Source organism: Lepisosteus platostomus, chromosome 6 (assembly GCF_059453375.1).
Source record: "Lepisosteus platostomus isolate fLepPlt1 chromosome 6, fLepPlt1.hap1, whole genome shotgun sequence".
NCBI lineage: Eukaryota > Metazoa > Chordata > Actinopteri > Semionotiformes > Lepisosteidae > Lepisosteus > Lepisosteus platostomus.
The window spans coordinates 57449257-57471901 of record NC_142616.1 but is presented as its reverse complement, the minus strand read 5'-3'; the positions used below and the strand labels follow the sequence as shown (position 1 = coordinate 57471901).

The 22645-nt window shown below is 40.0% G+C and overlaps 2 protein-coding genes across 9 annotated transcripts in view; both read left to right on the top strand.

The window, feature by feature from the left end:
* The window catches only part of usp19 (ubiquitin specific peptidase 19), a 35065-nt gene extending 21686 nt beyond the window's left edge, over positions 1 to 13379 (top strand). For 6 of the 8 annotated variants that reach the window (XM_088636550.1, XM_088636549.1, XM_088636546.1 and 3 more), the window contains 7 exons: positions 655 to 977; positions 2710 to 2820; positions 2913 to 3129; positions 4063 to 4215; positions 5058 to 5221; positions 5693 to 5862; positions 7702 to 11182. In XM_088636550.1, coding sequence (XP_088492676.1) covers positions 655 to 977; positions 2710 to 2820; positions 2913 to 3129; positions 4063 to 4215; positions 5058 to 5221; positions 5693 to 5862; positions 7702 to 7944 — 1381 coding nt within the window. In that variant the 3' untranslated portion in view covers positions 7945 to 11182. Of the gene's footprint in view, positions 1 to 654; positions 978 to 2709; positions 2821 to 2912; positions 3130 to 4062; positions 4216 to 5057; positions 5222 to 5692; positions 5863 to 7701; positions 11183 to 12077 lie in introns of those variants that run through there. The other 2 variants (XM_088636551.1, XM_088636553.1) reach the window with 1 other exon arrangement.
* Positions 13380 to 14197: 818 nt separating this feature from the next.
* On the top strand, positions 14198 to 22504 carry LOC148661974 (uncharacterized). Its single transcript, XM_088636554.1, has 5 exons — positions 14198 to 15164; positions 16114 to 16502; positions 19903 to 20063; positions 20600 to 20732; positions 21664 to 22504. Exons 1-5 carry the CDS (start codon positions 14906 to 14908, stop codon positions 21838 to 21840), a joined length of 1119 nt encoding a protein of 372 aa, XP_088492680.1. The 5' UTR covers positions 14198 to 14905; the 3' UTR covers positions 21841 to 22504.
* Positions 22505 to 22645: the final 141 nt, after the last annotated feature.

Sequence of the window (22645 nt, the reverse complement as noted above, 5' to 3'; positions counted from 1 at the left end):
TTGCAAAACATCTTTGTGAAAAAAAATGCTAACATAACAGTCTTTTAAAACATACAAATAGTGTTTTCGATACCTGCAGCTTTCACGTACAAACGCAGGCAGGATTTGCATCTCTGATTTTTACAATTAAAATTCATAATGAGAGTAAATATTGAGGTATATTCAATAAGGTTATATAAATGGCTGTCCTCTTAAGATAAGAGATTTAAAACCACAATCTTGCTAGATCTTGCCTCACATTTAGTGCATGTAACAAAAATAGTTTGGTCGAAGTATCCAGGTAGCCTTTTATACACTGCATATGGTCAAATATTGTCTATTATAGCTGTATCACCCAACTCTTTTATCCATTCATTTATGCAGTTTAAGTCAATGTTTAAATTGTAAAAATGTTACCATGTACAGCTAAAGATGAGTTACTGTGTAATAATCATGATAATATTCTGTTTCTAATCCCCCCAGCGGAATGATCTGAAAACTGTTAACCTTGAAGATTGCTCTTTGTTGTACAGAAATCAGAAAAACTTACAGTATAGCTCAGTTGGTTGTATTGAAAAGCCTTTCTAACGTTTGCTGTAATACATCATACATATCTTATAACATTATAGACATCCGGTTCAAACACCCCATAAAAACGTGCTTCTTATCCTCTAGGTACTCTGTCAGCGTGTTCCAGCCCCCCTTCCAGACAGGCAGAATGTCCCCAGAGGTCAGCCAGTGCCGAGCAGATTTGCCTCCTGAGACGCTTGACAGCAGCTGTCAGGAAAGTGTCCTAGCTCAAGAGGCAGAAAAAGAGGGGCCCAGCCTGTCCTCTGAGCCCCACACCAACTCCGAGCAGCCCCCGGGGAACTCCGTTGAGGAGCCAGACTCAATGACCTCTTTGACCACTGACTCGGGTTTCTCCGCGCCCGTACCTGAAACCCAGGATTCTGTCTTGGAGAAGGAGACTTCCTGCGAGAAGACTGTGAAACCTGAGGGTGAGAGGGAAATCTTCATTTGTTTATTAAACAAGCACAACCTTTGTGTTCAAGTTCTGTGTTTTTGTAATTATTCATATGAAAGTAACAATGATTAGCGCTAGCATTTACCCAAGTGGTAATATGGTCTTAAAAAAATCACATTAAGTTTGTATGGCAACCTTCAGTAATAGCATATAGTTAAAGATTCCCTGAGCAGCTTGCAGTAAAAACATTTTTAAAGATATTTTAAATACATCTCATTATGTGCATTACCATTCCCTGTGCACAAAGGTAATTATCCAATGTTATTAACTGTTCTGTTTTGTTAGCACTAATGAGCTAGAGCCTTGAGATGAATGTTTATTAGTTATCATGCTAAGTTACACTCTTTTCAATCCCCAAAGTAGGAAGGCAATGATACTAGGATTATAGAGAAGTGCTCAAATATATTTCTGAAGAATTTGATTGCAGTGTAACACGGATAAAATGAGTAGATCTTCATTTTAGTTTGGAACAGTTGGGTTTCCATGAAAAATTTACAAAAAAGGAGTGGAAATTAATCAGATAAGGTTCCTCTAATATTAAAAAGATTTTTTTTTATAAATCAGGCACCTGAAGTTATAGTATAAAAATATTAATGCCTAAAAGGCATGCCTGACCTCTTTCTCAGTGAAGAAAAAACGAAAGACACACAAAACAACTCTGCAGGCTTGACTGCTCTAATTGTTTCAGAAAGTTACTGCCACTAGCAACATGTACTATTAAAAGAAGGAGAAAAGGGATATTTTGTTGCCAATTTTGGAGGGAGGAAATAAAATCCATGTACAGGTATATGCTTAAAAGACAGTTTCACATCATCACAAATAACAAGGGTTATCTGACATTAGGGGAGCCATGGAATTGTGTAATAAAACGGATATTGATAGGTCATCAAATATTTTAATCTACATTATTGTTGTTGATTATAAAAATAAAAGTCTTCTTAAAAAATGTAACCCCATTATAGAATCCCATGTTTAAACCTAAAAATACTAATGTAAAAACAAGAACATTTGAAGTTTGAGAGATGCATCATGAACATTTAAGAAAATCTGAATGCCTCAAAATGTATTTCATTATCAATAATGGACATTGTTTCATTCTTGTGATTAACAAGATGACAATCTAAAACGAGTGTAAAAGCAGCTAGCTTTAGCACAGTATCTGCATAAACCTTAGGCACCATAGGATAAAAAGAAATACTACCATATTTGTTTTACATCGCTGGTGGTATGTGGTCACTCCTCCTGCCTGTTGCCATTTGTTTGCCCACAGTGTCTGCTTATATGACTTCCTGTACAAGGACGACTTGTTATTCCAGATTTCTGAAATTTCTTGTTTCATTGCCATACAGCTCAGCCTGCTGCAAAGTGTTTGCCATTTTGCCACCCCCCTGCTCATGATAAGACACCTGTTAACTATAAAAGTATGCATTTTTTTGCTGTAAAGGGTAAAAGTACCCTTTTGCTTTACTGCTACTTGTCAAATGTGTAGATATTTGTTGATCACTTATGTAGGGTCCTATGTTGTCATTCTGACCTGTTGGTGCCCAAACGAGAGCAACTAATTTCTTGTTTCAGTACACAAAGGTTTAATACAATAATTACTGCAAGTTAGCAAAGACGGTGTTTTTTTGAATGGGTTTTCATGTTACTGCTTGTGATTCTCAAAGGAGTTGTGTAGATGTTTTTTGTATTGTTTAACTTTGCAGCTGCAGTGACAGGCTACCAGCAGCCTCCAGAGTTGCAAGCCCACTCGGCATCTCAGTTCTACATCTCCCTCATCGATTCTGCGAACAAGGAGCAGAGGCTGGAGGACAAAGGTAAAGTTGCCCCCTGAACGTGGCCTCTGTCCGCTTTCCAGAATGAGGGAAGAGCAGGGCGACTAATCTGAGGATGCTGTCCTGTCCTGCAGGAGATGCGTTGCTGGAGATTGCAGAGGACTGTTCCCTGGTCCTGGTGTGGAAGAACAATGAGCGACAGAAGGAGTATGTCCTGATCAAGTCCAAAGAGCTAGAGTTTGTGGAGGACCCAGGCTCGGCTAGTGAGGCAGCCAGGGCCGGGCATTTCACCCTGGAGCAGTGCCTCAATCTCTTCACGAAACCAGAGGTGCTGGCGCCCGAAGAGGCCTGGTATGACACCCATTTCTTTGTGGTACAGTAGATGAATACACAAACAGACAGCATGATTTTTTTGTTACTGTTATACCAAAATAGTGCTGTAGTATCTCTTTTATGGTAACAGTGTGGTTGAATTTTCTGAATTAAGACATGCATTTTTGATTTTTGAGATTGTTCTTTAAGCAGGAACAAAAAGAGGTGGCTTGTTAAACTATTAAACAATTGTTCATTGTAGAACCTCTTAACAAATGCATATTTCTATAGTTAATTCCATGCTTAAAAGTAGAGGAAAGAAGGTAACATTTTGGCTGTCCGCTGTTCTTCAGGTGTGTAGGCTAAATGTTACGTTCTTTCTTTCTACTTTTTAGTGTGGAGTTAAACTATTATTGTTACTTTGTAATTCTCGCAGTGACTAAAGCTCTCCTCCTCAGAATTGTTTTGTGACTGGAACTGGGAACTTGTAAGAGTCTTCTTTAATGATCATATCTTCTGTGTAGTTATACTGCATAGTTGTAATTGGTTCCATTTGGAAGGGACCTAGGGCAGCATAGTGGCAGCACAGTTAGCTCTGCTGCCTGCAATATTTTCGGTCCTGGATTTGATTCTGCACTGGGGCACCTTCCGAATGGGGTTTGCTTGTTCTTCCAGGGTCTGTATGAATTTACTTTGTGTCCTGCAGTGTCATACCACCTTTCAAAACATGCAGGCAAGGTTAATTGGTAGTTCTATGTTGTCCGTGTGTGTGTGTACAGGGTCTTGTCAGGCCTTGCTGTGTTGTTGTGACCTTCACCAGGAACAAGCAGCTTCCTGATAACGAACGGCTGGAGGGAGTTTGAAGATGCTTTACAAATTGTTAGACAAGACTGATATCATTATTCATCATCACCTGGTATTTAACTGGATGTGCTTTACCGGACTTGCCCCTGGCTCTCTCTCCCCCCCCAGGTATTGTCCCAAATGCAAGCAGCACAGAGAGGCGTCCAAGCAGCTGATGCTGTGGCGCCTGCCGAACGTGCTCATCATCCAGCTCAAGCGTTTCTCATTCCGCAGCTTCATCTGGAGAGACAAGATCAACGACATGGTGGACTTTCCTGTCAGGTGGGCTGTCTTACTTAGCAAAATAGTTAACAAGTTTAAGTAATTCATTTAGTGACATTTGGACATAAGAATAATAAATGCATAAATAAATAAATTAAAATTACAGAAAAAATGGAACAAATGAGATGTATAGCTGCGTCATGCTCTGTCCATGCCTAATGTGGAGAAACTAGTTCACACATCTGTCCTCTCCCGAACTGATTACCCAACTACACAGCATCTGGAATCTTAACCATGATCATTCCCAATCTGAGCCTCATGTAACCCCTGTTCCTGAACTATCGCACTGGCTTCCAGTTGACATTAACATAAATGGCTGGTCTCACCTTTACTTTGCCAGCGTACTGACCGGTTTTATCCTTGTTCAGCCTCAGTTTTCAAGGTTAAATGCTGGTCTCCTCTTTGTCTTCCTTGTATCTCTATGCACCAAAGCTTACAAATATTATTAGGGATCCTGAATATTGTATATTACTTTATCACTTTTAGTTGGCCTCATGAAGCTGCTTCATAAAATAAAGAGGATTACAGTGTTCACAGTGTTATATTACATTTGCAGTAGGAACTCCTATTCAATACTGAGTAGGAAAACTTATTCCATTTTCTTCCTCTTTTTCATGAGTTTAACTTTTCTTGGTCTCAGTTATCAAAAAAGAAATATATTTTTTCTTAGCCCCTGGGCATTCATCTTAGTCTTCAGTCACCAAGCCATATCTGGTGCAGCCACAGTATTCGGTCTTTCACAGGTTTAATAACCTGCAGTGGTCAGAAGGTCATTTAAGAATTCCTGACAAGGAATTAAACTAAGTGATAATAAGTTGCTTTGCGGTAATTCATTCCTGCAGGAGCCTCGACCTCAGTAAATTCTGTATTGGGCAGAAGGATGACAGTCAGCCTCCCATTTATGATTTGTATGCTGTGATTAATCACTATGGGGGCATGATTGGAGGACATTACACTGCGTATGCCCGGCTGCCCAATGACAAGAACAGTCAGCGCAGTGATGTGGGTGAGTATTGGCGATGGCAGGAATGAATGAAATAGTGTTCATGTCATTGAAAGTCTTAGACGTGAAACATCATGTTCTATATTACATTATTTTGCTTTCAAATTCATTCTTTTTAGTGCATTTTATCAGCATGCATGGTACAATGTATATTTCTGCTCACCTACAAGAATTAGGCATTTTCAGTTGTTTCTTTTCTGTTGTCTTTTGGAACTCACACAAACACGGCTGATCTTGGAAGCCCCATATCTGGGGATTAAACAGCAGTAAAAAAACAAAGGAATATGGTTGGAGTCTTCCAGCTTTTTAAAATTTCGGACAACAGCAGTTTACTTAAAAAAAGGCATTAATGCACCTAAATCCAGGTAAATGTTTGTGTAGCCTGAAAACATCACAACAGCTACTAGACGCTGTATTTTTTGGGTGATGATGTAGTTTTGAGCATCCCCACTCACTGGTTTTTCCCCATCTCAGGTTGGCGTCTGTTTGACGACAGCACCGTGACCACTGTGGAGGAGAGTCAAGTGGTGACCCGCTACGCCTACGTGCTGTTTTACCGAAGACGAAACTCCCCCGTGGAGAGACCCACTCGGCTGCCCAGCCCCCAGGAATCCCCAGCAACTGCAGGAGCCTCAGCCAGCCAGGTGAGTAAAATTCCACGTCTGCCTCTCATTCCAAATCAGGCTTCTGAACCACTGGCTGGGCCCAGGCCACCATGTCAAATGTGATCGCAGGGGCAGCAACAACTGGAACAAAGAGTGTCCCTCCTGGGTGTGTGGTGCCAGTCCCCTCTAAAAAAACTGCTGCAATGCAAAGAAATATTTTGTATTGCAAAGATACTACAGTTATTCAGCGTATGAAAGTCTTGTAGTGAAGGTTGAGAATAATGGAGAATGTTGGTAAAATAAGTTTTCCTCTTTCACTTATTTTACTCCAAAGCCCATTAAGCACAATGCAAGAAATCAACCAAAGTTTGTTCTGTCTGTATATTTGACCATTTTATATGTTTCTCTAAAACTGACAGCGTGGATCTTGCATTACACACATGGTTTCATTGGTTTAGTGCATTTTAATAGTCCCAGGAGTTTCTGAGGTCTCCCCATCCACAAATCTTAGATTTATCTTGTTAATCCAACCCACAAGTGCTTTCTGTTTAAAAACAAGTTGATTAAAATCTGTCAGCATTTTATTTCATGGCTATGATGGTCAGAAATGTTTACAGTAAATATTTGTTTTAGTAAATATTTTACAGTAAATATTCATTTGTTCACTAAAAACAGTTAAATTTGGTCTTCTGTAGACTTGGTCTTGAGCACAGTCAGGTTTTAGCTGGTATTTATAATTAGATGCATTATAAATTAATGTACTGTGGTCTGTGGCTGTTTAGAAGAGTTTGGCAGAAAATGTAAAAAAAAACCTAGACGTATTGCTTTTGCACAACAGAACATTGTCATGTTGTTTTGTGTTTTTGACAAGCACATCTGTGTTAACAACTGAAACTCATCTTCTAAAAGTTGTTCTAAGAAATAGTTTATTTAAATTCAGAAAATGTTAAATATTTTGCCTACAACTGACAAGCTAATTTGTGTTTAGAGTGAGCACTGTCTTTGTTGAATGTCTTTTATTATTTGCTGTTTTTATTAGGTGGAAGGTCTATAGTCTGCAAAAGGGGAACTAATAATATTCACTGCAAACATATCTATTCTTGTATCATGGGGAAGCTTGTATGGAAATTCTTACAACTAGAATAAAAGTTAGATTTGTAGCAAGAAAAGTAGTGATGCAGTCCTTCTAGTGAAGCAGATGAATGTAACCTTTCACTGCTGCTTGCACTTATGCTTCTCATTGGAAGGCCTCAGACTTCAGAGACAGAAGAAACCTGAGAGTAGTTTTAGCTGGTGCAAAATTCACTCAGACCTACTATCTGCATTCTTGTTTTTAAAATCATTTTTTCTGTTTCTTGAATGTGTCTGTTTCCTCTCATGTCCTGCTAACTACAGAACCACAATGATTTTAATTATTTTCTCAATATGGGTGAAAGATTTAACCTAACACAGCACTTTGGTCCTGCGTTTTAACTGTGGACTGGGAAACGTTTGTGTGTGGTTTGCATCTTCTTCCTGTGCTCATGTGGTTTTCACAAGGTGCTCTGGTTTTCTCCCATCGTTCAAAGGCATGGTGTCTAGGGTAATTGGTGTTTCTAACCTGTCTGTTTCTGTGTATCAGCCCTGTAATGTACTAGTCGAGTCCTAGTCCAGGGTGTTGTTCTGTCTATTGCTCCTTTGGTAAGCACCCAGTTGCCTTGATATTTGCAAGCACTAAGTGGCTTTCTGATAACGGATGGGATAAGGGTTCATCGGCGCATTCCATTACATTGTGAAAATGATCAGCAAATGTACATGAACAGAAAAGGGTGGATGGGGAGGAATATAGTTTCATAAGCACACCTTCCAGAACCTGATGCGGGTTTCCAAAAATCGCAGGCATCTCTAATATGGCATGAGCTGGAGGAGGAAGAGGAAGGGCAAGAAGACTCCATTGCATCTACAGGTGGAAGGCTGCGAGGAAGAGAGGAGGCCAGGAGGGGCTGGGGGGAGCTGGACGAGCTCTCCGATTACTCAGATGAAAACTTTGTCAAATATTTTGTGCTGGGCACCCTGGCAGCAGTGCTGGCCTTAGTGCTGAACGTGGTTTATCCACTCATCTCTAAGAGTCATTGGAGCTAGACAAAGTTAAGCAGAAGAAGTCAGTAGAGTCAACAAAGAGCCTGGGCAAACTAACCTTTTCCATCTAGATCATGTTCAGTGCTCTGTATTGAACATGCATAGAAAATCAGGTGCTAATCTTTCATGAAAAGCCATATTTAAACTTTTTTTGGTGTTTTTAGAAAGAGGTTTTATAAAAGTATGTTTTTGAACTCTGAAAGACTGACAGTCTGGGGATGGTAGGTTTGAATTCACGCTTTGGTACATACTGCCATTGAGGTACAGACACCAAGTGGCAAGGCATGACTTCAAGGTATGTGCATTGCCAAGATCTGGGGATGACAAGAACTACTTGGCCTCTCAAATAATTATAGTACCTAGGTGTCTTCCATGCGAGCTGTTTTTCTGTCCTCCACTCCAGACACTTAAATCTCAGGTGTGTCTGTTCAGGTTTCACAATATGAAACGCAGCAGCTAGCATAATCGCAAATGCCTCTGATTCACCAAAGACTGTGGCCTGAGGGAAAAAAATTATATGTGGGTCTAATTTCCATAAAGAACATTATCTGGAATAGCAATGAAATGAGTCTGTATTTTCAAGCATAAACGGTAGGCTTTCTTAAATTAATTGAGAACTACAATTCTTTTAGGGCTTTTAATTGTTTTTAGTTTTGTAGTTGGATTTCCTAGAGACTATACAGTACGTCCATTTTGATTTGTTTAATTAGTTTTATTTAATTTAATAACTGATTTCCAAGGGACCATAAATAACAGTTAATTGCAGTAATGACAGTTGTAAAACTATAATCACAGTTTTCATCGTATTGTGACGATCATTTTAGATGACTTTGTTGTTGTGATGCCTTTTCACAGTAAAGTCTGCCAGAGAGAGGCATTTAACTCAGGTGTATCTTTTGTACAAGTAGTGTTTTGTATATACTGTATAGTTCCATAGTCCTTATGAGTTAGGGAAGATAAAAGTTAATAGTAATGTACAATATGGTGATAAGCACCTCTGTAAACCCAGAGTGGAATGTCCCTCAAGAGTTCCTTTATCCTATCTCCTTTCACAAACCTCAGACTGAACTCACAGGACAGGAACACTCAGTCCTGTTCAGGGTTTTCATCAAGCCTTAAATACTGTTTAAAAAAGCTTTTGCTTTATATGTTTGAGAAATTGAGAGGATATCTCTCCATATACTTTTCCTTGGTAGAACTACAGTATACTACTGAGATAACTGAACTGAGATAAAGGGACACTTGCAATTTAACACCTGCCCAGTTGTGGCTGCTTTTCAATAAGATTTTTTACATGTATTTTTTTAGGGTGATGTGCTTGAAAGGGAATGTAACTGAGAGCTGTTTAAAGGGTTCCTAGACATCTCTTTAGCTACTGTAGTATTGTAAAAGTGCCTGAATATGAAGTATGCATTGTTTTCTGTCTGTGACTAGGAGAGTGCACCATCCTGTATCTACTGTACTGTGTCCATGCCTTTTGTGATGGTAAATAGCACCTATGTATAGTATAAGGAACAAGTAGAGGTTAATTCCACTCTGAAAAGAAAAAAATAATAATAAACAACGATTTCTAACTTCACAGTTTGCATGTTGGCACACCTTTGCACTCTAACCAATTTATATATATATAGTTATATTTTATATATAGTATATATATTGCATGAACTCTGAATTTCATTTGGCTTTTAGCATATTAAATAACCTGTCAATATCTGTGAAGAATATTTATCAAACACTACTTAAAGAGATGGTCCTTTCAGAGAAATAATTTTACTTTGTTTTTGTATGTGTTTAAAATTTATATCTGGGTCTTTTTAGTAAAACTGTATACAAAAATATATAAAAGGGCAGCAAAGTTATTTAAATGGTGTATATACTGTACATTTAATGTTTTTGTGAAACTTCTAATGTGGAGTGTTGCAGGGTTTTTTTGAGACCTAAAATACTATATATGTGCCCTGTGCATTTTCAAAGAAAATCGCTGCATACTGTTGTGAGGAACACAAGCATGTGGAAAGAGAACTATGATGATATTGTAAAGTTTCAGAAAGATTACTTCAGTCTGACTAGATAATATGAAAGTGATGAGGGGAGCACAGTTGATTTCTTTTTGTAATTTAAGGTAGCACATTGTTTTTGTTAAGAAGATGAATTTGCATCCTTCTCATGTCTAGGATATACTGTATGGTGGGTATATCATTAGGATATATGCTCAAACCCTTAGTAAACATCTAATGTACATATTCCAGTGTCTTTCTCGGAGGCCCTAGATCATACAATTGATTTTTAAAAACAAAATAGTTAGAATCACTGTAACAGAATTTTAACTGTGGTAGTTGCTTGGTTTCTTCAAAAAGGGAGATTCCTTTCTGTTTCTCACTGGGTTGGTGCTGAGGTACATGTACTGTATATGTTATAGGTTCTGGCCAGACCTATGTCCTTGGTAAAAGTGCATCAACATAAATGAGACCAAAGTTGACAGAGCTTCTATTTTCTCTGAGGGCTAACTAATCTTCCAAAAACTTGAATAGTGCAAAAGACAGCCAGTTGACAAATAAAATGAATATGTTGTTTGTAATGTCTGGTTTACATCACATAGTAACAAAGTATTCAAATGAATCTCAGGTATAGTAATGGTGTTTATGACTTCTGCTTTGAATTAGTGCAGTTCACTTTTATTCACTGTCAATGAAAACTGTCAACTAATTAAATGAAATTGAGGGATGTCATGTTTTAAAATTATTCCTTAAGTAGCCTTCATCTATTAAAGACTTCACTCCTGATGTATTTTGTAACACACTATATTTTTCTCATTCTAAAGTGGACATTTTTTGACAGGAACATGAAGGATGGTACCTAGTATATTTAAATGTTTTAACATTGTGCCTGCAGTTGAATGAACTCTAGATAAAAAAACTTTATTAAATATAAATTTTTAATAGAATGTTTAACCCACATAGTCTGTTGTTTATTGAACTGAAATCAGGTTAACACTAAAGATATATTTTAATGAAATGTACAATGTAATTACATTTAAAATTTTAAATATAAATATGTACACCTAAACATGGGATGTGTTCTGTGCTTTGTGCTTTTAAAAGGGAAAAGCTGGTGAAAACACTGAAATAATATGAAATGTAAACCATCCCACCAATATGTTGTTTTTCCATACAGTCTGACTGCTGCTCTAGGAATTCAGTTATTTGTACTGTCTTATTTAAAATAAAATTTGAACTATGCAGTTGTCTAAATGTTTCTTATTGCATATATGTTAGCTATATCTTTTGAAAACTGTGGATATGGAGGTGATCACAAATGTGTTTGTTGATTAACGCATGTCTACATCAATAAGATGTGCTAACGAGCACCGTGAAGCTTTAAATCTTCTTGTATACTTTGTGTATGGTCTCGGGCATAAGGACACATGCAATAACATCGCCTTTTGAAATGTGTATGGTGCATGTGCAATAGACAATGCCAGCTCTAGATTGTAAACAGGACCATCGTTTTGTAGTTGCCCATGATTCCAGTTTCTCTTCAAGTTTTTTTCATAATTACTGCTATAATCCTGTGTATAAATAGAAAAAACTGTTCACATATGATTTTTTGAGTGCCTTACTACTTGTGAACAGTTTAACTTTAGATTATTCGGAGTGCTATTGCAAAGCAGCCAAACTGTTCATCTCTATGTACATCATTCCAGCTTAGGGAAGTATGTAATCTTCTGTTCTTGAAAGAGAAAGAATCTAATGTTTTCATAGGCCACTTTGAAACATGAGCCGTCAAATAGCTATGAGTGAAGGTCATGTTTAGGCATCAAGTAAATCGTTTCAATTGAGTAATTTGAATTGGCTTGAGTGAAAAACTGCAGCCTCTTTCCCTTAATGACTACAGGTAGACCCTCCTGAATTAGCAGGATTTGCAGAAAAGCCTTAGAAACCTACCACCTGAGGAGAAAAGCCATGTACAAAATCTGCCATTCTGATAACACTGCTTTTCTTGTTTGTCAGAAATGCTTATCTTTTGTGAATATTATTCCCTCTAGTATTGTAATAATAATATTTTAGTTGAATTTCAAATTAGGTTAAACTAGTAAATGCGAGATCTCAAAATCAAAGGTGTGATTTATTTTACAGGCTTCTAGCCAGGCACTATTCGAGACAGACCTGGATACTGAAGGACCCCCGCAGTTGACCCCAGAAGTGGCCTCAGATCTGTTCCCCCACCCTGGAGACTGCACCTCCCCGTCTTACAGCAACATTAAAGATGTGGATTAGACCAATCATCTCCTCCCTGGACTCTATCTGTGATTATCCAGCCACAGTACTAGGATTAAAACCTCATTGCTTACTAATTGAGTTGAAGGAACAGCATTGGGTACCTACTGTTCCTAAAAAAAGGTGATGAGAAAGCATGTGCACACTGGTAGACTGACACATGTACAGTACACCCCTTTTTTCTACCATTGAATCCTGCCAGACAACTATACAGCGGCACAAAGATAAGACTTGTATCCCAGTAATATTCTCTTGATTGCACCATGGACCTGCTCTGGGCACCAAATGGAATCGAATGGAGAAAAAAAAAATGTTTACAGCATGTGTAGTTGACACTTGGCCTCTTCTGGTGCGTTTTTCAAGTGTACTGGACCTTCACTCTTCCCTCTTCCCCTTACATGTGTATGCCAGTTCTCTGAGAGCTGTGCCAGTTCACTATGAACACAGTTAAAAAAAAATCCTTGGGAGTGGTATTTTTGTTGCAGTGTCCTCTGTGTACAGAGGTTCAGTAAGTAAAGGTGCTGAATAGTACAAACCAAATTAGAGGCTGGGGTAGTATGGTTGTTGATAACGTTTCTGCTAGGCGAGAAAGAAGTGATCATTGTAAGACGTTGTATGTTCTTCCTTGGCAAGATGTGGCTGATGGAGATGTAATTTCACAGTTTTCTCCTTTTTAAAACTCCCTTAAAGCATAGCCCAGAGTTGGAGATATTTTGAACCAGGCTTTGACTTTTATTGTTTCCCTTGTCCAGGCACTGATGTTCACTTTGTAAAGCTCTTGGGCCAATCCCTGTGGATTCTCTTTTACTGAGCACTTTTATGACTTTGAAAACACACGCATGTTAACACACAGTAGCCCAGTTGTGGAATTTATCACAGTTTTTTTTTCCAGTTAAAGATTTCTATTGCTATGTTCTTTCAGTTGTGAGTGGATAGTCTTGGTATTTTGTTTATTCTCGTTTTCTTGTATTGTAACTGCATATACAAGTGGGAGGTGGGGTTGGGGATTATTCGAATGCTGCTGTGAATAAAAGTATAAATCGTTAATATAAATAAATTCTTTTTGAGTCGCCGGGGAAAAAAAGAATGTTTGTATACACAACAAACTCTGATTTAAAAGTAACTTTAAATAAAGTTTCCTGGCAGACAGGGCCTTTGGAATCTATTGTGATTTATTGCATTAGAATGGAAAGATTACAATTGTCCTAAAAAACAGTTACAAATGTGCCATCCAGAATTTACCAGTAGTCTGAAACCTTTTTTTAATCCTAACCTTATTCACTTTGAGCTTCTATTTTTCTTCTGAATTATCATTTGGCCTTTTCATTCATAACTCATGAAGGATGAGTTAAAAATGAGACACAAAGCATTATAAAAAATAGATTCAGACTATTAAGAGATTGTTTTCCAGTGATATCAGAGGCACCAGTGACAAACCATGCAAGTGTGAAATAATTTTAGTGTCATTTCAAATGAGCAATGTATTTGTTTGATCCTTTAAAATGCAAATTAGACAATCATAAAAGCTATTCTATGGCGCAGAGTTCTTCTATCTTCTATTATTTTTAAGATGTGACACTCTTCTTTGTTTTTCAAATTTAATATGTACATTGTATCACTCCACCCACAACACAATTTTTTTTTACATGGTTCGGAGAGATTTTAAAGATGAAAAGGGTGTTTCAGAATAAAATATCTGATACTTTTAATCATTATTATATGACTAGTTAGTCTCATTATCTACCTGTAATGCCCTTCAGGGCCAGTGAGTTTGTTTTTTTTGGTGCGTTTCTTTTTTTTTGCTGCACACTCTTCACTCACAACCCGCGCACATCAGACTCCTGTCACGCTTTCGGTGCACATGCGGAGACTCTACTCGTCCAGAGAGGGCGCTAAATTGTACAAGAAAGGGTTGCAGTAGTCGGTCGTACCCTCTTTCTCTGCGTCGTTTTCATATTGTTCTAGAAACAAGGAAGTTATTTTATTGTTTCAAACGAGGAAGTAACGTGAGTCATTTAGTAAAAACCGGTATACAGTCTGATAGTGTACATAAGATAACTTCCAAATGTTATCACCTTATGGTTACTGTGATCCAAACCGCTGGTTCTTGGTTGCAAATAAGGTTTTTGTCTGCGAGGACGTATTTACTTTTTGCACTTTCAAGTCATCTGGATTTCTAATTTTACAAATGTAATCCTAACGCATCTCTCTGAGCAGTCTGAGCAGAAGACAATCGGTTTTCCAAAGAAGCCGTCTTAAAAGCCTCTTTCGCTGCCTTCAGTGGACGGAGTGATGTTACGTGTAGCGGTGGGCGAAATGTTAATAGCGCGAAACGATTTTTTTTTGTTAGGTGATCTACAGTCACTAAAACTTCTATTAAGTGCTAAGTGACAATAGTATGCGTAAAATGTGCGTTAGTATATTGATAACGCTCCCGTAGTTGCACTTTTCTGAGACTTTTAAAGTATAAACGCACTGGGATTTACGTGCACTGCACTAGTTTTAAATAATTTAAATATACAGTAGGTTGTACGACCCGAATCCGAGTGTATTTATGCATTATTTATAAAGTATTTTCATTCGAGATTTTCACAAGCGGGTCTGATCAATTTTTCTGATTGACTCTTGAACTGGACCGCATACAATGGCACACTGAAGAACATAAATGTCAAGGGAGAGACCTGAGAATGCAGAATTTGGATATGTCGAGTGGGGCAGCTCTTAGCGGTGATTTACGCAACGGCTCGGATGCTGGTGACGCAGAAAAAGAAGGCTTTGCTCTCTCCGTTCCGCGGACAGTGGCAGAGCGGCCCCAGAGAAAACTCATACTTCACCTGGACCTCAACAACACCATCCTCGTCTCTGATGCTGTGACGAAGCAGGGAACTATAGCAGCTTTGGACTACTTCCTTTCTACGGTCACCTGGGGGAAAATGAGTAAACAAGGTAATAACTGTACATCGATGTCCATGCACTCCAGCTGTAAAAGAGCGAGGTCACTCAAAAAGAGCAGCCTGTTACAGCAGTCAGAATTGTATCCCATGTAAAATGTATGTATAAAGAAATGAATGCCAACATCAGTTATCTGAATACTCCATCTCTAGCGTGGATGTCACAGCTGAAGTAGGCAGACTGAAGACTGTGTTCAATTAGCTCAAATCCCATGATCACTGAATGCACCTGTTTGGCACCGTGGAAAACATGAGGGTGCAGGTGCCAGTTCAAGCTTCCTGAGACTCCTCATCTGTAAACCAGGAAGGAACCATTACACCAGGAAGATCTTCCCTGGGACACATAGCAGGAATCAGTCAGTCGTGCTGTGCTAGTGTAGTCCTGTGTAGTGTCAGCTCAGTATCTTTTTTTAACCTCCAACTGTTGAAGTCGAGACTATATTCTTGATGAGGAAGCACACATAGATTTCATTTAAGTGATACTATCCTGCTAAAGATTGTATAATGCCGTGGACCATAAAATCTATCAGTGAGGAGACTGGGCAGTTTTTTGTGATCGGAGATCCAGATTGGATGGCACTGCTTGTCTAATTACCAGAAAACGCAGAGGAGTTTCAAAGTCTCCTGGCTGTTCAGAGATGTTCTGTTGGTTAGATGGGTCCTCGTTTTAGGCTTTTAGACTTATTTTAAATTGCTTGCCCCTGGGTGTGAGAGAAGAGAGGGGGGTAGCATCTTTAATTCGCAGAGGGTGACAGTAGGAATGGAACTGGTGGAACAGTATTTAAACCAGACTCTCATTTCCCCCCTTCACTTTCATTTGAATCTGCCTGCTTTTAAATAATTCCTTGTGAAGATGGGCCTTGAGTGAATGAGCTACTGAACTAAGCCGGTGCCTAGGTCAGGCCCATGCATCTGGTGTTGATCTTTCTTGGTTTTTTTTGTAGGCAAATGGGAGTGGGTGAGTGAGGCGCCCTCCCTCCTTCCTCCATGTGAGGGCGCTGTGAGCTACTACTCCCAGTTCGGTCGGGTGCCTGACTTCACGGGCACGGGCCAGGGCCGGCGTTTTCGGGGTGTGCTGGAGGAGCACCTGTCCCTGCTGCAGTGGCCTGGGGAGGAGGACAGGGAGCTGTCTGTGCGGGGCGAGGACGGCCAGTTGTACCACTGGATCATGCCCTCCTTCTTCCAGCTGCTGCAGGACCTGGCGTCCCTGGGGAGGGACTTCGCCATCGTGTTCCGCACCTTCGGGACCGACCTGCCCCGCGTCCTGCGCGCCGTGCGCAAAGCTCTGACAGGGGGCGCCCATCCGCTCTTCCCTGACCTTCCCCTGCTTTCGGTCAGTTCCAGGTCCAGTTGTGAGATAACGTTTTTTGCGAACCCTTTGGAATTGTCTGTATGGGAGACCTCCTGGGAAAGCTAAGGGTGCTGCTGGAAGAGGTGTTAGTGGGGCCAGCAGGGGGCGCTCACCCTGCAGTCTGTGTGGGCCATAATGCCCCAGTATAGTGACACTATACTGTAAAAAGGCGCCGTCCTTCAGTTGAGATGTAAAAGCGAGGTCCTGACTCTCTGTGGTCGTTAAAAATCCCAGGGCGTTTCTCGAAAAAGTAGGGGTGTAACCCCGGCGTCCTGGCCAAATTTCCCTTTGACCCTTTCAAAAGCCTTCTTTAGAACTGTGGAAATATTAGAGGTGCACTGTGGAAAACTGTGGAAAAATTAGAGGTGTGGGGAATCAATCAATTAAACCTAATGAAAGAAAAAGTGAAATTCCTAGCAGGCCTCTAAGATTCTGTGGTGACTTCTTCATCTTACAAGCTGATACTGTAGGCCCAATACTTACCTGATACTGATACTTACCAATCATGGCCTCCTAATAATCCCCATCTTTGAATTAGCTTCATTACTCTGTTCTCCTCCCCACTGATAGCTGATGTACAGTATGGTGAGCGGACTGGCGCACTATGGCTGCTGTTGCAGTGTAAGCAATAAGTGTAAGTGTAAGCAATTATAATTATTATTATTTCTGCATTCATTTCTCCTGACAATAACAATAGCCATAACAATAGATGACCACAATCTGATTTAACAAATTACACACAAACAATTGTCCTGTTACACACAAACAACTGTTAACGTTGTTTAAACATTCACTGTCTCTCCTGGAAAAAGTATGTGAACCTTTAGTTATTTAATAACGTCAACCAAATGTTTCCTGTAGCCGCTGATCAGTCCTGCACATCAGTTTGGAGATAGTCTGGCCCATTGCTCTTTACAGAACTGTTTCAATTCACTGTTACTTTTGGGATGTCTTTCATCAACAGCTTGCTATTATCTATTGTTATGACTTAGATGAAGATCAGATCACATTTCAGGAGCAGTAAATGCAGGAATACAGATGATTCCCAAAGGGTTCTCAAACTTTTTATACCCGTTAAAAAAGTCCATTTTGTTTGACAGCTAAATCCATAATCACATTAAGCTATTAAATGGTGCAATTTCTGTTTTGTCTGGACTGCTCTCAAGGAAGATTATCAAAGGCATCTTACTCAGAAAGTAGTTAAAAATAATTTAGCATGACTGATCTGGTGGCCTGTCTCTGATGTCTTTAGGTAATTCTATTTTTAATTCTATTTTTTCTTTTTTTCTAATAGGAATGTTTTTCTATCTTGTTGCTCTGAGTTACTAGTTTATATTGGGAACCTACAGGGAGTGAAAACGGTGTTTATAACTGGTCTCCTGGAACACTGAATTGTTCTATTTGATGGATTACACCCCTGTTGAAGCTGTTCAGACACAGACTCTTTTCTATATAATAACACTGTGCGGATGGATTATTTGTTGCTGACAAACAAGCAGTGCTTTAACAACATGTGTGTAGATAGTAGATACCTTGCATTTTTTTTCCATTTTATTTGTCTGTTTTAGACTTCAATGCACAGCTCTCTAACGTAATACTTCAAAGAACGACTTTGAAACGGCTGCTAATGTAATACTTACAAAGCACTTCATTAACTGAACTGCGACATGCTGTGAAGGCAGGTGTCTGTCAACATAATTGTCCCTTTGTGACCAGTATTATTAAAAATTAATTTCATTTTAGTTTTAAAAGCTATCTACGTGCTTTAGGCTAGTGTTCTGTTTGGAAAAGGTAGGGAGACAGTTTTTGAGACGGTAAGAGCTAATCCAACTGAGGGCAGGACCTGAAATGCCAAATAAATGCTCCAGTCAAGCAAGAGGAATGTCATGTTTCTCAGTATCGAAAACGACAGCGGTCTAGTTGACAAGTCCCTTTTCAGTGCTCTTAAGAGTCTTACACCTGACTGAAGACATTCTGTATCAGGCATTTAGCAGCTGGTGTTTGTGTCAGCTTGGAGGTATGTTGATCTTGGCAAGGAGAACACTTGCTGCTGGCAGTTATGGTGTGACTCCAGTCAGCCTCGCAGTGCTCAAGGAGGGGGCATACAGTATTCCTGTAAGGTCAAACAGCACAAACAGATTAACTTACTGGAGCAAAAGACATTGATTTTTCAGGAGGAACTGTGAAGCCACAACAGAATCAAGTAGGATTATGACAAAAATGACCTTTTCAGACAGCCTCCTCTGAAGGACTTTTCATGGACGATCAATGGAAAATAGGGACAAAAGTGCTCTACTGACATTTCACTTTTGAAGGCTTTATCAACATGTGTGTTTACCCTTAAGGATTATATTTCAAAGATACCAGTGTTTGGGCCCTGTTGTGTATCTAAACAAAGACATTGAAAATGAGTGTTCGTTTCTAATGCATGACACTTGTATTTAATCTCAGATGGACTGCAGATAAACCAAACCATGTCTGCAATGCAAGGCTTCCTTTTAGAGGAGCTCATCAAGCACATTTGAAATATGGGGTGTGGGCAGCTTAGATTGCAATGATTAAAATATGATCAATGGCAGGGGTGCTCAATTCTGGTCATTAAATTCCACTGTCCAGCACGTTTTATTTGTCTGTTTACTGTATATAACAACATACTTATACACAAGGGGAAGTTGTTCAACTTGTCCAATTAAGCAAATAGTGAGTTCAGTTCGTTAATTAAAGGCTCAGGTGGACAGAAAACCAGAAACTTTCTGATTTCCCCAGAGCAAGAGCTGAAGGAAAAATCTTTAAATATATGGGTACCTAAGTTCAGAAAGGACACTTGATTATACTGGGACTGAATAAAATTGCTATAATAAAATGCAGTAATGCCTTGTAAGGCATTTGACCTTACCGTGTTTATTTGAACAATTTCTATCTTTCACTCTTCTTTCTAACAGAAATTCCTTTTTGGTTTTTGGCCACTTGTGTGTTGTATGTAGGACCTCAGGACAGGATACTGTCTTACATTTAGATTTTACTCATTATCTTTCCCGTAACTGTACAGATTCCTTGTTCTTGACGATCACTCTTATTGATCTCATGCTTTTTAGGATCTATAAGATAATACTTTTCTTATCGAATCACGTTTTTGTGCTTAAGAGAGGCATGCATTTGCCCTGTCTAGTACCCTGAACCGATTCGGGAGTGATATAAAGATAAACGAATAGACAAGGATGCTTCTGCAGGATGCCGGACCTCACAGGCCCAGTGAATGGGCTAGCCATGGCCTGAGCTGGGAACCACTGACTCCTTCTGTGTCAGCATCCCTTCGGATATTTCCCTTGACAAGGTACGTCCTCCGGCATCCTCCTTCCAAAGCTCTCCGCTGGTTTTGCAGCTGCCCCTGAACGAGACCCCCGGGCGGATCCGCTGCAGTAAGAAGGATGTGGTTCTGAGCCGGGGCGTGGAGCGGGTTTCGGCGCGGGACGGCGAGAGGAGCCTGCACCACTACTTCAGCTCCCTCCAGGGCCTGGGCGGGTTCCAGGACCACTTCGACTGGTGAGGGAGCCGCTTTCCCGCGGAGTGACCTCTCAGTTCATGAAATCAGACCATCTGGATCCGGTAAAAATGATGCAGATCATGGTGATTAGGAATGACAGATGAAAGGTCGCAGGAGGGCCGGCACCGACTTGCAGCTGGAGACCTACAGGGATTTCGTTCAGTTCAGTCTCACCCAGTCCTTCTGTATCACGATTTAATGCAGTCGAGAGCTATCAGGCTATTAACTGTCTTTCTGGCTAGCGGGTAGAGGAAACTATTAGAGTTCCTGGAGCATGGAACAAATCTGAAAAATAAGTACTGTCTTTAAATTCTCACTGGGCCATTATTTTAATTGCCTTTCCCATGGTTCTCGACATAAAGCAATCGGCTTAATTTTTTTTGGGACACAGCACAAGCTCATAAAGAAATGTTTTCCGCACTTATGTATAGTTCAATCGCGGTTTGTTTCGTATAATTGAGAGATGGAAGGACTGGATAATTGCTTGCTTTTTCCTTTGATATTCCTGTGTTTATTACCAGACGTCTCTTTGCAGGTGGGCTCGCAACACGTACTCCATACATGGGGGGAAACCACTGTGGATTGATCCCTTTGATCCCCAAGTGCAGCACATCTTCATAGATGACAACATTCGCCTGAACGACAGCGACACCATTGTCCATCCAAAGGTGCGCTCTGAGCCCTGGAGTGTGTGTGTGTGTGTGTGAACGCATTTCTTTGGGTCTTAAGAAAAAAAACTGGAGTTCTTTGTAATGTCCCACATTATTAAGTGTTCTATAACAAAGTGACTCATTTGTTTATTTTTATGAGGACGTTTTCTTGACCCAATGTCAGCAAAATGAAAGAGATTTATGATTTATTTATAACTATTAGGAAGTGACATTTTGAAGCTGCCTTGGAACTTTAGCTTTGTTGTGTGATGTGTGTGTGGTGAACTAAAGAGGGGTTGTAATTACTTTGGTGCTATGGTGATACACAAAAATACTTTGTGTTTTTGTCCAGTACGTCAGAACATTAGAATGCTTTGCAAACAGAGAGGTTATTGCACCCATCAATCTTGTCTGATTATTAGTCGCTAAGTGATCCGAGGATCTCATCCAGCTGTCTCTAGAAGGTAGCCAGCGTATCAGCTTTGACAGCCCAGTACACTTTTAACATACAGATGGGCTTCATCTTCTCAATTTTCAATGCACTTCCCTGCTGTTTCTATCCTGTGGCCTCTGGCTCATATTTGCCCTGATTCTGGAGGTCCATAGGGTTGACTTTGTCAGTGCCTTGGATGGGATGGTGCCTGGGTGGCAGACAAAGGCTGAAGGAATGAATTGCTACAGATATGATTCAGGTGGCGCCACTGTTTGGCAGGGTGGGACGGACAGGGTAATTCCACACTGGCTATGCAGCACCGTATGAAAACAATGAGAGCAGTACTAGTGGGGAAAGTGTGGTACTACACCTCACCTGTCAGGCCAGCCCTTTAATGTAGTGCTCCAGGCATCTCATTACCCGTATATTCCCACACGAACTCCTAGCTCCCCTTTATGTAGCATAACTCCTTGAAGAACAGAGCCTGGAAAGGGCTAACTCTGGTTTGTTTTGCAGGTTTTTTTGGAGCCCGCAGGCTTGCAGACTCGCACAGCCTCAACCTCTGAGCTCTATGATATCAGCCTGGTTCAGACCGACCTTCTCAGGGCCATTTCCGATCTCAGCTACTTCACCCGTTGCGTTCAGATCTGCGAAGAGAACTACGAGAAGAACCTCGAACAGGCAGCGCGCTAGAGTCTCCATGCCCTGCCGCCATGCACAGACACAGATCGCCACACTTCCTCTTGCTGCAGCATGATTGACATACATCTGGAAGAATTAAACATACCAGCACCACTGACAAAGTTTTCAACCTTTTGCTTTACAACTCCAAAAGTGTTAGTAAGAAAATTCGTCACCATCATCTAAAGACAGTGAAAGTTCAAGTTTTTCTTGTTGGATACCTTTGCAAGATCGACCGCTAATTACTAAGTCTTACTTGAATTTGGCCAACATCCATGCATCGCCAGCTGTAAAAACTCCTGACAACTGCTTGGTGGCGTCTAATCTTTAGAATTACAGTCTCTTTATAGAAGCCTGATTAAAATGCAGAAGGTGCACATTTACTGCTTTTCTGAAATGCAAATTTGTAAGTCTAGCTGAGATTTGTGGAGTGACATAATACACACAACGGGTCTTATCTAAAGAAGTGCAGTGGAGTGTTTTTCTACTATTATGTAGCATAGACAGTAACAAGAGTGTGCTGGAAGTGCTGATGGCAGAGCTAGTCTGTGAGGCGAAGATAATAAATTGCATTAGGGTCATTGTATAGCAGTTGTGAATTCCCAATTGCCTGCAGAAATTTAAGCGAATAAAAATGATAGCAGCTTGTGAGCAGCTACTATTGTATGACATCTGATTTTTGTACACGCATATTTATTCAATATATTGGTCAGTGTTTTGGTTTTCTGTGCATAAAACTAGGTAATGGACTACATCCTAGACTATCCACTGTGGGAGACCAGGGGCTTTTGATGGTTAACAGGGTTATTGCACAACA

Bases quoted from the DNA above. Each gene is read 5' to 3' on its own strand.
- LOC148661974 (XM_088636554.1), top strand. From the start codon at position 14,906: ATGCAGAATTTGGATATGTCGAGTGGGGCAGCTCTTAGCGGTGATTTA. The intron at 15,165-16,113 runs GTAATAACTGTA...TTTTTTTTGTAG, and splicing joins GGGGAAAATGAGTAAACAAG to GCAAATGGGAGTGGGTGAGT. The intron at 20,064-20,599 runs GTGAGGGAGCCG...GTCTCTTTGCAG, and splicing joins TTCCAGGACCACTTCGACTG to GTGGGCTCGCAACACGTACT.